The 13,883-nt window shown below is 36.0% G+C and overlaps 1 protein-coding gene across 5 annotated transcripts in view; it reads right to left on the bottom strand.

Annotated features, from left to right (window-relative positions):
- The window catches only part of ZZZ3 (zinc finger ZZ-type containing 3), a 103,184-nt gene that overhangs the window by 22,532 nt on the left and 66,769 nt on the right, over positions 1-13,883 (bottom strand). For all 5 annotated transcript variants that reach the window (XM_025417939.3, XM_049111775.1, XM_025417942.3 and 2 more), the window contains one exon: positions 636-774. In XM_025417939.3, the coding sequence (XP_025273724.1) occupies positions 636-774 (139 nt within the window). The remainder of the gene's footprint in view (positions 1-635; positions 775-13,883) is intronic.

Raw genomic sequence — 13,883 nt, 5'->3', positions numbered from 1 at the left:
AATGCACATATAGATTATCCAACTTACATACAAGAAAGTTATAAAAATGTGAATGAATTTCAAATCATTAATTGTTAAATATGCAAGTTCTGCTTTAAGGAAAAGAGAAAATCAAAAGGAGTTTTTACACCAAAGTAAAGGTCATTACAAAATTAAGTAAAATTTATACTTCCTCCTCATGGACTTGGCAACCATAGCCTTAAAGACATTTAAAACAGTTTGTTTTTATCACCAATACTTTTTATCGCACTATGTGGAGAGTTACAAAAGTACCTCAAAACTAAACTAGTTAATAAATCCTGAAGTACTTTTTCTTTTTTGCTTTACTAATCCTGAACTTGTCAAAGAAGGAAAACCCTCTTTTCCTTTTAACCTAAGATGGAAAGGTAACAGGAAAAGATCCTAAAAATGGCTAGTGAATAGAACATCAAATTCCTAAAATAAATATACAATTAGAGCTCCCACCTATTTTCATTGGAGTATATTTTGTGTGTTGAGGTGGGGGTAGGGGCATGATAGTTGTAGAAGTGGAAAAAAATTAAAGACTTAAAAAAGTATATATCCATATTAAAAGAATAAATCAAGTTATTACCAAATATTATCTCAATAAATCTTAAAAAGTACTCAATATATACCTTCTTCTGGAGTTTCTCCACAAATCCAATGGGATTTTTTAGTGCTTCTTTCTGGTGTTTGCCTAAACTTTCAAGGTCCTGGACTGCTTGAGAACGTTGAGCCTCGAGTACAGCAATCGTCTGTAACAGTCTCTGATAACTACAGAGACAAAGAAAAATACCTCACTAAAATTTTCTAGTAACAACAATAAATAAAAACTGAGTTCAAGCCATGATCTACTATTAAGCCACACAGTCTTTATAAAGTTACCTGAAAGAGTTTAGTAAAACATATTACTGGGAATAAATGAGGTCTTCCTGAGTTACGAAGTACCTAGTCAGAAAATATCAGTTAGAGAAAGCAAAGCCTTATTTCCCCATCTTAAGTTTTTAATTCTTGAACCTGAACAAGTACAGAAAATAAGAAGGCATCTTGACTTTCCAACAAAGTCATTAAGAAACTGCTAAATAAAAAAATAAAACAAAATTGTAAGGTTTTAGCACTAGGAGGGATCAGCAAATTCAGTCCCTCTGTTGTATTCTGTTGGAATAAGGAATCCGAGGTACATTTTCTTGCTCAGAGTTACAGCAAACTGTCAAATAATTAAGACATGATTTTAGGTGTCATGGTTCTCATTCTCTATTATACTTCCATTCTACAGGAAGCTTACTTTCCAAGCAATTCTTAAGTATTGAACATCCTTAAAGAAGAAAGGCCATACTTACTCCCTACCTGCAAAGGTCTGTTTAGCACAACATAATACTTTTACCCACACAAACCTACTATCTGTCATTATCCTGAAATCTCACTAGGGTACATGTATACTAGTTAATTCTCTTCCTATCTCTTCTCTCTTTTTTGTTCAGATTGTCCTGCCTAATGTCTATTTTCAAATACCAATACACATATGAGAATATGTTAGCTCCAAAGTCCTGACTGTTCAAATACACTTTGCAAAAAGAGTAAAAAACAACTCATTCCAAGTTGGCTTCAAAATAAGTGGTTAGGTCGTATAAGTAAAACAAAATTTTTTCTTTATGGCTTCAAATAAATTTCACTCCATTTCCAATTAGACTGTAAACGCCATAAAGGCAAACACAAACACATCATTGTTTTGTTCATCCCGTGTGCAGCACACTTCCCAGAATAGAGATGATCAATAAATATTTCTGAATGAACAAATGAATAGATCGATGTCTTGCACAATCAAAAAGTATAGTGAATCTTTTAAGTTCAAAAGTCAGCAAACCAGCAGAAATCTCAAAGGTAAGACAACGCAATTTTGAGGTTCACAGCCATGGCATAATTGCAACGCAGCATTCTTTATCAGGATACTTCTCTAGCCCCCTGCCTAAAACATACTTACTCTTGTTCTTGAAATGTTTATGATAAACATTAAAGTAAGAACTAATAACACTGAAGGGGGTAAGACTCCTCTCAAGCTAGAGATACTTCATTTCAAAGTCAGAACTGAATCGGAAAGCAAGAACCAAACTAAGTCACTCCTGGATTAAGTTACAGAGGTTAAGTCTAAACTCACTTCCGTGAGGCCCCCATTTGCTGTTAAGTGTATGGAGCGTACAAACCCTGCCCATACTGGCTGTTTTCGTGAGGCAGGCTACCCGAGGCTCAGCCTTAGTGTGATGGTAGTGAGCCGAGTACTAGAACCTATCCAAACTCTCTACAGTACTCTTAACTGCCATACTTTACCTCCAGAACCTCTTCCCCACTAGTGAATAACCAAAGACTTGTCATGGTGTCTCCATACTATGACTGATCTCTGTTTTAAGCAAGAGTTAAATACTTCTGTATCATCAATATAAAATGACTATGAGTCTATTAAACTTTCAGCAAAGTGCTGAAAGCACAGTAACAATGAACAAGAACAGAGTTTTGGAAAAAGTAAACACAAGCTTGAAAAAAGTGCTATAGTCAATTACTGACGCTGGGAAGAAGGGCCTCTCTCTGAAACCAATACCTTGTAACAATTTTTACAATTTGTACTTAAATTATTCCAACAGAGATGACAAAGTATAACTCTTCAAACTCTATTTGCTTCTCTTTAATCAAAATAAAATGATTACTAAATTAAAGTCCTAAAATAAATACTAGTAAAACTAGTAAGTCCAGAATAAGTGAAAACACTATAAGAAAATAGTAAACTCAAGTCTTCTCGACTAGCTAATTTGAATTATTTTCTAGAGTACTCAGAGATTTTACCAGTTAGATTACCACATATATTCCTATGCAGAAATGGAAGGAATAATAAAAAACTAGGTGACACCTAAAAAAAAGCAGTACAATACAAACATCTATTTTCGATCCTACCTACCCATCCACTTCACCTCCAAAAGCAAACTACTAGAAACTGATCCAAACATCAGTCAAGGCAAGATTCATTTGTTCATTAATTTGGTAACTGTTTTACAAGAGAACAAGGTATGATCCTAAAAGCTCTAATAATTACCAAAGCCAATCAGGCATGGACCTTATGTATAACAGGGGAGTTACAATTACACCAGAGAAGGAGAAAACTGTATGGAAGCAAATGGACAGGATTGGCCATGTTACTGGGGATAGAGATTAAGTATGTGAGGTCCATCATAGCAGTGTGTCTACTTTTTTGTATGTTTGAAATTCTCCACGATGAATTAAAAAAAGAAAATTTCAACTTTAATTCAAATTAATGGAGGAAATAACAACTCTACTCTTCCTAGGCTGGTCAGATCACACCTGCTACTGTGTTCAGCTCTGCTTTGAGAGAGACAAACGGGTTCATGAAGAGATAAGGCGGACGACAAAGTATGTAAGCAGAAATAACAATAGTATCTAATATTTACTGAATGTATACTATAAGCCAGACATTGTATTTTAAGTATAACAACACATAAATTTACAAGATAGGTACCATTATCACTATTTTACAAATAAGGAAACCAAGGCACAGATTAAGTAATTTGTCAAGATCATACCAGCCATTTACTGTAGAGATATGATGTGAGGAATGATTAAGACTCTGAGAATATTTACCCAAGAAATTAAAACCTCCAATAGGATATTGTTTCAATTTTTATTTAATATACAAGCTATACAGAAAAGGAAATAGACTTTTACAGGCTATAAAGGGTCAAACCAGAATCGTGGTAAAGGCACAATATGAAAAAATAGCGGTCTCAGGCAAACCAATAAAAGATGGCAGTACAGCACCCAATCACCACAGATGTTCATACAGATATTTAAGGAAATTCAAGCACTAAAAATACTGCAACTCTTTAATTCCAGCAAAACATGCTACTTTCACACTTTTGCTACTCACTCAACCAAGTAATCTGTAGAATGATTTTCTTAAATGTATATAATTTTATGTGGATGCAAGTATATTTACAGCATTCCCACAAGGACAACTCTGTATTAAATCTATCAAAAATTATTTGTTATCTATTTCTAATGTTAAATCTATGGCTACAAATAGTAGGCTTACCTGTGGCAAAGAATTGTTAATTTCATGGTCTCATGTCTTCAACAATAAGACTCGTTTAGATTTATATTATGAAATCATATTTGACTAAGATATAAATACTCTTCAATTCTACATCTAAGTTATTTTCACAACCTTTCATTGTCTAAGACCTCTTGAATTCTTTGTTCACATCTGTGAATGTAAAATATTCCTATAGGGGCTTCTGGGTGGCCAGTCAATTAAGCATCTAACTCTTGATTTCAGCTCAGGTCATGATCTCTGGGTCGTGAGATTATGCCCTATGCTGTGCAGAGTCTGTTTAAGACTCTCTCCCTCTTTCCCTCTGCCCCTACCTCCTGCTCTCTTTCTCTAAAATAAATCAATCAATCTTAAAACAAAAACACAACTATTCTAGCAGCACCCAGGTGGCCCAGTTGGTTGAGCATCCAACTCCATCTCAGCTAAGGTCTTGATCTGGGGAGTCATGGGTTCAGGACCCACCATGGGCTCCACACTGGGCCTACTAAAAAATAAAAATTAAAAAACAGAACAAACTATTCTAGATCGAAGGTCTAACAACCTTTAGTCAGTTTCTATAAAGAAAGTGGTTTTTGTTTCTTGATTTTTTTTGAGATGGAAGTGAGGAAGAAGGAAAGAATCTTAAGCAGGCTCCACACCCAGTGTGGAGCTCAATTTCACAACTCTGAGACCATGACATGAGCCAAAATCAAAAGTCAGCAGACACAACTAACTTGAGCCACCCAGGCACTCCTCTATAAATAAAGCGTTATTAGAACATAGCTGTACCCATCTATTTACATAATGTCTATGGCTGCTTTCTAACTACAATGACAAAGTGGAGTAGTTGCAAAGTGCAGCTGATTCCCCCAAGCTGAAAATATTTACCATCTGATCCCTTAAGAAAAAAACTGTTAGACCTTGCTCTAGATTAAAGATACAGAGACATGACAACCAAGCATAACATATAATCATGAATTAGGTCCCACGGGGGAGAAATGAACATTTTGGGGGACATTTCTGGGTATAGATGGAAAAATGTAAATACAGATTGTGGATTACACCATTTTACTGTATCAATGCTAGACTACTGGGATATAATAAAGGTACTGAAGGTTATGCAAGAGAATATTCTTGTTTTTAAGAGACATATATTGGGGATCCCTGGGTGGCTCAGTGGTTTAGCGCCTGCCTTTGGCCCAGGGCATGATCCTGGAGTCCTGGGATCGAGTCCCACGTCAGGCTCCCAGCATGGAGCCTGCTTCTCCCTCCTCCTGTGTCTCTGCCTCTCTCTCTCTCTCTCTCTCTCATAAATAAATAAATCTTAAAAAATAAAATAAGAGACATATACTAAAGTATACGGGCGATGTCTTTAATATACAATATACTTTTAAATGTCTCAGCAAAAAGAAAAACGTATATGGGATGGGAAAGATGAGGGCAAAGGGAGAGAGGGAGAATATTATGAAATGTTAACAAATGATGAATTTAGCTGAAGGGGATACAGAAGTTTACCACACTATTCTTCTAGCTTTTTTAACTTTTATAATTTCCTAAATAAAAACTGAGTAATGAAAAAGCAATGCATTACACTTTGCTACTGAAAAAGAATAGCTTGATTATCCCCATGAACCCTGAATTTAAACAATGCTGAAAAAAACTACAGGAAGTAAGGTGACACAAAAATGTACTGGGGGGGCACCTGGTGGATCACTCAGGTAAGCATCCATTCTTGATTTGGCTCAGGTCATGATCGCAGGGTCATGAGATTGAGCCCTGTGTCACGCTCCATGCTCAGCATGGATCCTCCCTTTTCCTTTCTCTGTGCCTCTCCTCCCACTCTTCTTCCTCTCTCAAATAAATAAATAAATAAATTAAAAATAAACAAAAAGATTTAAAAATAAAAAAACAGATGTATCCATTTAATATTCTGTAAAAAGAAAAGGGAAAGGAGTATGGGAAAACCTATATGCTAACCAATACGTTTTCACATGTGTGCACACATGTACAAATGCACACATGCATGCACTGGAGAGCAGGAGTAAGAAAAAAGAGCAAGACATATGTTGGGTATCATTTTCAACATGATAATTATATAAAGTGAATCAGTTCTCAGGAGTAACAATAAGGCAATTACAAACAAAAATCCCATCCTAACAATTTACCGTGTAAAACACTTTGGGGGAAAATGCTTCAATTTACTCTATACCATCATTTCAATTATGTATGGTATTTCTACTCTTCTGTAAAATATTGAGCTCAATATATACATGATTGAACAGAAATTACTTTGATGAGCAAACATACATATTTTTAAATTATCAATTTAGTAAAACAAAAGCAGTATGATATTTTTTCTTCCGTCATGACTCAGGGTTTCAAACACTGAAACTATAGAACAGCAAAACTTCAGTAATTCATAAATGACCTCTCACTTACTATGAAAATCTAAAAGTCATTAGAAGATTATCAAAAAGCCTTTTATGATATTCTGTGTTAAGACAGAAACTAGTACCTCAGCTTCTGATAATATATCTTTCCAGGTATATCAATCCTGTATTGAAAATAACTAAGAATATTGAACCAAGGCAAGTTAAGAAAAAATCATGGAAAAACTGGTAAGATACTGAGACTTTTTATTAATAGGATAAAATCTAAGTGAAGTCATAAACTGTGAGAGTCAAATGGAGCACAAAACTGCTTTTGCCTTGATGGCAGGTACTGGACCAAGTCAGTCTGGGCTCAATTTTCTGTACTTCCCTTGGAAACAGAAGAGAAAGCCACTGAAGTATGTAGTCAAACAGGAGATGCTCTTTCCTTACACTTCTCTACCTTTCCCCCTCCTATCCCATAGAAGAGTTGCTGTGGGACTAAGAAAAAGAGCAGATAAAAATTTCAACTATAAAAAGCTGTTAACACAAGACAGTCCAAATCATGTTATCTGGGTAGCCTTAAAGAACCAAAACCATGGCTACAGTTTAAAGCAGTGCTTCTGGACTGATGCACCCACACCTATTCCCCAAGTTACCAACAAAAGCAAATGCAATTTTCTCTGAAAGAATACATATTCATCCTAGGCCTCAAAGATAACCCATAAAGAATTCTCCAAAAAAAGTAAAAAGCTCACATTTAAAACTTACCAAGCACACAAGAAAGCAAGACATAGAATAAAAGACAAGCTTGAAAACAGCTACAGGGAAGAGAAACTACAATAAATGATTAAGCTGCTTCAAAAAGTAAGCAAATTCAAAAATTTTAAATAATTAAAGCTAAAGCTCTATGGGGACAAATTTCCTCTTTCAGAAAATGCAGACTGGGCAAATTCAGAAGAAACCTCTTCATTGAAGACAAACTGGAAAAAATAATATTTAAAAGCTCTTAAGAGTCACAAAGAGCTAACAGAATCATGAGGTGGTACCAATTAAGATCCATGAGACAAAAACTAGAAAGTCAAAACCTGTCTGGGGGCACTTTTGCCCTGGAGCCATTTATTGATCCAGAAGAGGAAGCTGAGCAGTGTTCCTGATAGCTTAAAATGATATAAGATCAAAATTGGGAGTCTAAGCCTACTGAAGGTAGAGGCTCTGGGAAACAAGCCTTAAGCTTTGGTCTTGGATCCTGAAGGGCTACATCCTAGGAGTAAGGGTGAAAAGGAAGTAGAGAGCCCTCTTAGAACCGACTAGTATATCTCAGCAGTTCATAATTAACTAGTAAGGCTGAAGGTGCACAAACCCCAAGACCCAGACATCCCATAGGCAGGTATGTAACCACAAGAAACTTGAATGTACACAGGGGTAACTTCTTATAACAGACTTACTTATGATAATCCAAAACCATCTAAGCAAAATAGATAACTATGGTGTGTGTGTGTGTGTGTATACACACACACACACACACACACACACACACACACACACACACACCATGGAATATTACACAGCAATGAAAATGAACAAAGTACATCTATGTGTACCAACACAGATGAATCACAAATATAATATATCACAAAAGAGGATATGCACTGTGGTTCCAAAACTAAACTTTATTATTTAGGGACACACACATAAGTGGTAAAACTTTTTAAAATGGCAAAGAAGGGCGGCCCGAGTGGCTCAGCAGTTTAGCACCACCTTCAGTCTAGGGCCTGATCCTGGAGACCCGGGATTGAGTCCCACGTCAGGCTCCCTGCATGGAGCCTGCTTCTCCCTCTGCCTGTGTCTCTGCCTCTCTGTCTCTCTCTCTCTCTGTGTGTCTCTCATGAATAAATGAATACAATTTTCTTTAAATGGCAAAGAAGGGATCCCTGGGTGGTGCAGCGGTTTGGCGCCTGCCTTTGGCCCAGGGCGCGATCCGGGAGACCCGGGATCGAATCCCACATCGGGCTCCCGGTGCATGGAGCCTGCTTCTCCCTCTGCCTGTGTCTCTGCCTCTCTCTCTCTCTCTGTGTGTGACTATCATAAATAAATAAAATTTTTTTTTAAAATGGCAAATTTTTCACAAAAATTAGATAGTGGTTATCTCCAAGAAAAATAAGGGACTGTAACTAAGGAACTATTTACAGAGGACTTCTGGAGTACTATCCATGATGTATATCTTAACCTGGATTGTGGTTAAACAATTACTGCCTTTTTGATTTCATAGTGACTCCATATCTGCATGTAAATATTTCATTACTACTATATGCATGAGATACTGCACATTTTTTTAAAAAGGGAAAAGTTTCCTAGGAAGAAAATGTTACAGAGAGAACACTTCTAATTTTAGAACTGTATTTAAGATTCACAGAGGAGTCCTGGTTCAAGTCCCAGCTCTATCAGCAATGACGTGTGGGACCTTATTCAAGTCATTAAACCTTGGGCCTGGGCTCCCTCAGCTACAAAATGAGAAGAATGGACCACGTAAGTAATTGCAAAAGCTTTTTTCAAAAGAAACATTCTAGAATTAGAAGACATTTGTTCAATTTTGGCCTCTCACTGTATAATGCTGAGTGAAATAAGTCAGTCAGAGAAAGACAAATACCATATGATTTCAATCATGTGGAATTTAAGAAACAAAACAAACGAGCAAAGGAATAAAAAGAGACAGACAAACCAAGAAACAGACTCATAATTATAGAGAATGAACTGATGGTTACCAGAGGGGAGGTGGGTGGTGGGTAGATGCATGAAATAGGGATTAAGGAGGGCACTTGTGATGAGCACAGAATAATGTACAGAATTGTTGAATCACCTGAAACTAATATAACACTTTATGTTAACTACACTGGAATTAAAATAAAATAAAAATACAAAAATAAATTCTGGTCACTCATTATTTCACATTCTTTCTGAGTTAGAAATGGACTCACTTACTATTATATACATAATATAATTCATTGTTTTCTTCATAGAGAATCCTGAGACCTGGGTTTATCAGCTCTGCCCATAGCAACAAGTATGCAAAGTGCTCTCAGAGAAGAAGGTTATTTAAAAAGATCTAAGAGATAAGTTCTCCGTACCTCACAACATCTACTCATGATACATTAATGGCTTTTCCCTCACAGATGTTACTTCCAAAATGAAATTCCGTGAAATATAATAGCTATGGTTTATGAAGAAACTGGCCGTTCTGGCTGTAGGTCAGAATAAATAGTGTATTTCCTGAAGGCAAGAATTCTTAGGTGCACCTATACTTCTAGTTTTTAAGTATACCTTATCTCATTTATTATATTGTGAGATCCTTGAGAGGAAGGCCATTTTTCTATTTCTTGTACTGTCCCATAGCATATTAAGATTCAAGAGACACAGAAAGTGCTCATAAAGATGAAAAAAAAACACAAAAGAAAATATGAATAACTGAATAATTATTTGGATGACTTTTCAGCAATTAAACAACTGTATAAAAACAATGCTATAATAGTATGTGTGTTCTTGTGAGTTTTTTAGGTATGCTAAAGATACATACAGCCTTGGTGCTTTTCCACACGTAAAGACTTAGAGGGACAGATGAAAGGCATACTTATCAAGTTTGTGGATGACATGAAGTTGAGAAGGATAGCAAATACTGTAGATGAAAAAAATCAGGGTAAAAAATAACAAGCAAGCTAGAATACCAGACAAGATGAAATTTAACCACATAAACAAAAAATATGGTATTAAACTATGAAACAGCCAAATAAGTACAGGATAGCATGAACTTGCCTTAACAGGCAGAAAATTGTGAGCCTCCCAACCGATCCTAAGGTTCAGTTATGATGTTGTGTGAAGCGGCTGCTCAAAAATATGCAATATTAGCTTAAACTTGTAGGAATTCATTCAAACACTTACCAAGTATGCTCACTGTATATATAGCACTATGTCAGCCATTCTGAAGGATACAAGTAAAATCAACGTGCAATCCTACATCTTGATCATTACAATTTAAGTAATACAGTGTGCATGTGTATATTGGTAGTTGCTTAAATACTGAAAAACAAGAAAGCTTATAAGATTCCAAGCTAATTCCTAAACTTGACAAAAATTATAATGATTAATATACAAGAGAAAAACATACGTTAAATTTGACCAACCATGATAAATGCCTAAGTATGTTATAAACAAAATGATCATTCCCAGGAGACTCAAACTATATTTGATAGAAGATGTAAAAATCAAGTAAACACTGAAAATTTGTGTATTTCAATAGAAAAAAAGATTAAAATATTCCAGATAGAATAAACAGTGCAATGAAAAGCACAAAGGCAGGTTAAGTGTGACGCACGTCAAGATAACAGTGATAATCTAGAGAAAATATACAAGGGCAAATTGAGAACACAAAATAAAAATTTTTAAATGTGGGGATCCCTGGGTGGCTCAGCGGTTTGGCACCTGCCTTCGGCCCAGGGCGTGATCCTAGAGTCCCGGGATTGAGTCCTGCATCGGGCTCCCGGCATGGAGCCTGCTTCTCCCTCTGCCTGTGTCTCTGCCTCTCTCTCTCTCTCTCTCTCTCTCTCTGTCTCTCATGAATAAATAAAATTAAATTTAAAAATTTTTAAATGAAAGAACTGTAGATCCAACTAAGGGCTAAGAAATATGGGTTCTAGTCCTGTTCAGACAAGCTGTGACCAAGATCAAACAGATTAGCCTATTAGGCCTTTAATCTCCTCTTCTACAAAACAGAGTCTCTAAAATCACTTTCCGTTTCCAGAATTCCTGGGAGATACAGCTTGATGATCTATATTTAAAAACAAAACTACACAGATAATTCTGAAACATGCCTTCGTAAAGAAATACTACTCTAATGCAATAGGGAGCAGCTGCAAGTTTTGAATAATGATATAAGGAAACCTTTGCATTTGGAAGGCTAATATGGCTGCAATGTGTAAGATAAACTTGAGAAAATGGCAAAAGAAACCACAGAGAAAGCTGATGTACAAGATTACATTCTGAACACTGAAGTCTACTCAGAAATTGTTAACCAGCTAGGGTTCTGAAAAGCAGGAAAGTTAAAGAAATGTAGATGATCCAAGAGAACACATTAAAACTGTCTTCATCCTATTTAGAAAAGGGAAGAGACGAATTTCAAAGTCAAACTCACATCACTGATCAGAAGTTCTAGGGAAGAATCTAAGCCTCAATACAAGCAAAGACTTCATAAAGTAGTGAGTTCTTGGTCACTAGTTAAGTTCAGATAGCTACTGAATAACCACCATCAAAGGATACTGTAGAGGTATTATACAGGTGGAAATCTGAATGAGACTTCCATCAAGGTCATTCCAAGACAAAGTTTCTATGGATACTAGAAAAGAGTGTTTAATAATTAAATCTCTTCAGTCTGAAGAGGCTATATATTATGATCCCAATTATATGACATTTTTTAAAAGATAAAACTATAAAGGCAGTAAAAAGATCAGAAGTTCGGGGGAAGGGAGGAGGGTTGAACATGACACAAAGGTGATTTTTTTATACCAATGAAATTATTCTTTATGATCCTGTAATCTTGGATCCATACATTATTCATGTCTCAAAACCCGTAAAATTTTAAAGGACAAAAAGTGATCTTTAAGGTATGTAAACTTTAAAAAATCATTTAAAAGGTCAGAGGATCCTAGTAAGGAACACAAACACAAGATCTAACTGTATTATAAATCTCACTGAAGGGTAAGAAGGAAAAGGTCTCAACCTAGGTAACTTTGGAAGTGAGTGGCATCTCTTAAGATTAAAGGCAAAAGGAATTGCACAGAAGCACTATATTCTAATTGATGTAGCTATTTCCCATGGAGGTGAGAGTTAACAAGTCTAATACTGTTATATATTTATATTGGAATTAAACAATTAAATAAATGGGTGACGGATGGCCAAGTTTGCCAGTGCTGGACTGGGAATTTACAGATAAGCAAGGGGAGGAACTCGAATGATCCAGTGGTAATATAAGGGATTAGAGGTAGAGTCAAAATATGAATTCATGTTTAGCTTAGTAAAGGTGCAGATGATTATACATAGAAATATTACTTATGGATACGTGTATATACACAGGTTAGTATACACGTATATATTTTCTTATTCTATCAGCTGAGACAGTTAAATAAAAGCATTAACACACCCCAGCAGCAACGAATACACATGGCACCTACCTACTGATGGTTTCTAACGGCATTCTCCAGTAATAATTCTAGGACTGAGGTAGGAAATATGTAAGAAGAGTCTGCAATATTTTGAAGTACCAGAAAGTAAAGAAAGTGCTCAAACACAAACATACACATGGCGCACACACATACACACACCTTCCTCCTCAAAATATACCGCCTTGATGGGACGTAGGAGCCAAAAGAAAGGTTCCCAAAGGCCAAAGCTAGAACAATTTGAGCAACAAAATAAAGTAGTACTAAATTATAACCCAAAGTATAAAAATATTTGAGTCCATACTGATAAAAATAATTGATGATGAAAGAAAAATCGCCCAAGTAGAATTCAAAATTATTTATGTAGATACTTTGCCCTCAAGGAGAGAGAACCTAACTCCCACACTCCTTTAATTTTGTGCTATGCAGAGGGACTTCAAAAAAACAGTACGGAAAGGATGAGGAAAAAGAATACAGTGGAGAAACCTGACAAATACTACCTCAGCCAAGTGATCCCATCAACATCAATAGCACTAAATCATATTAATAGGATATACCTGTGGTATGATGTGATAAAAATGACATTTTACCTCTGTGTGTGTCTTCCCCAAACCTTCAACCCCAGCCTAATTATGAGGAAAACATCAGACAAATTCCAATAAAGAAAAATCTATTAATGTGTGACCAGTACCGCTCAAAACTGCCCAGGTCATCAACAAGGAAAGTCTGAGAAACTGCCATAGGCAAGAGAAGCCTAAGACGACATGAAAATTAAATCTAATTGGTATGCTAGATGGGATTTCAGGACAGAAAAAAAGACACTGGGTAAAAACTAAAGTGTAGATTTTAGATAATAATAATGTATTGATTCATTAATTGTAATAAATATATCATAATATATTAAAAACAGGGGAAATGGGGTAGGGGGTATAAGGAAATTCTGCAACATATTCTTGATTTTTCTGTAAATCTAAAACTGTTCTTTAAAATATTATTTTCTAAAAAAAAAAAATTATCCATGAAACAGAGAGAGTGGCAGAGACACAGGCAGAGACAGAAGTAGGCTCCCCTTGGGGAGCCCCATGTGGGACTCGATTCCAAGACCCCAGGATCACAACCTGTGCCAAAGGCAGACACTCAACCACTGAGCCACCCAGGTGCCCCACGACTTTGAGAGAGAGAGCTTGTACCTGTGAATGAGCAGGTGTGGTG

Source organism: Canis lupus, chromosome 6 (assembly GCF_003254725.2).
Source record: "Canis lupus dingo isolate Sandy chromosome 6, ASM325472v2, whole genome shotgun sequence".
Lineage (NCBI taxonomy): Eukaryota > Metazoa > Chordata > Mammalia > Carnivora > Canidae > Canis > Canis lupus.
The sequence above is the reverse complement of the archived record's forward strand: the minus strand, read 5'-3'. Positions and strand labels throughout refer to the sequence as shown.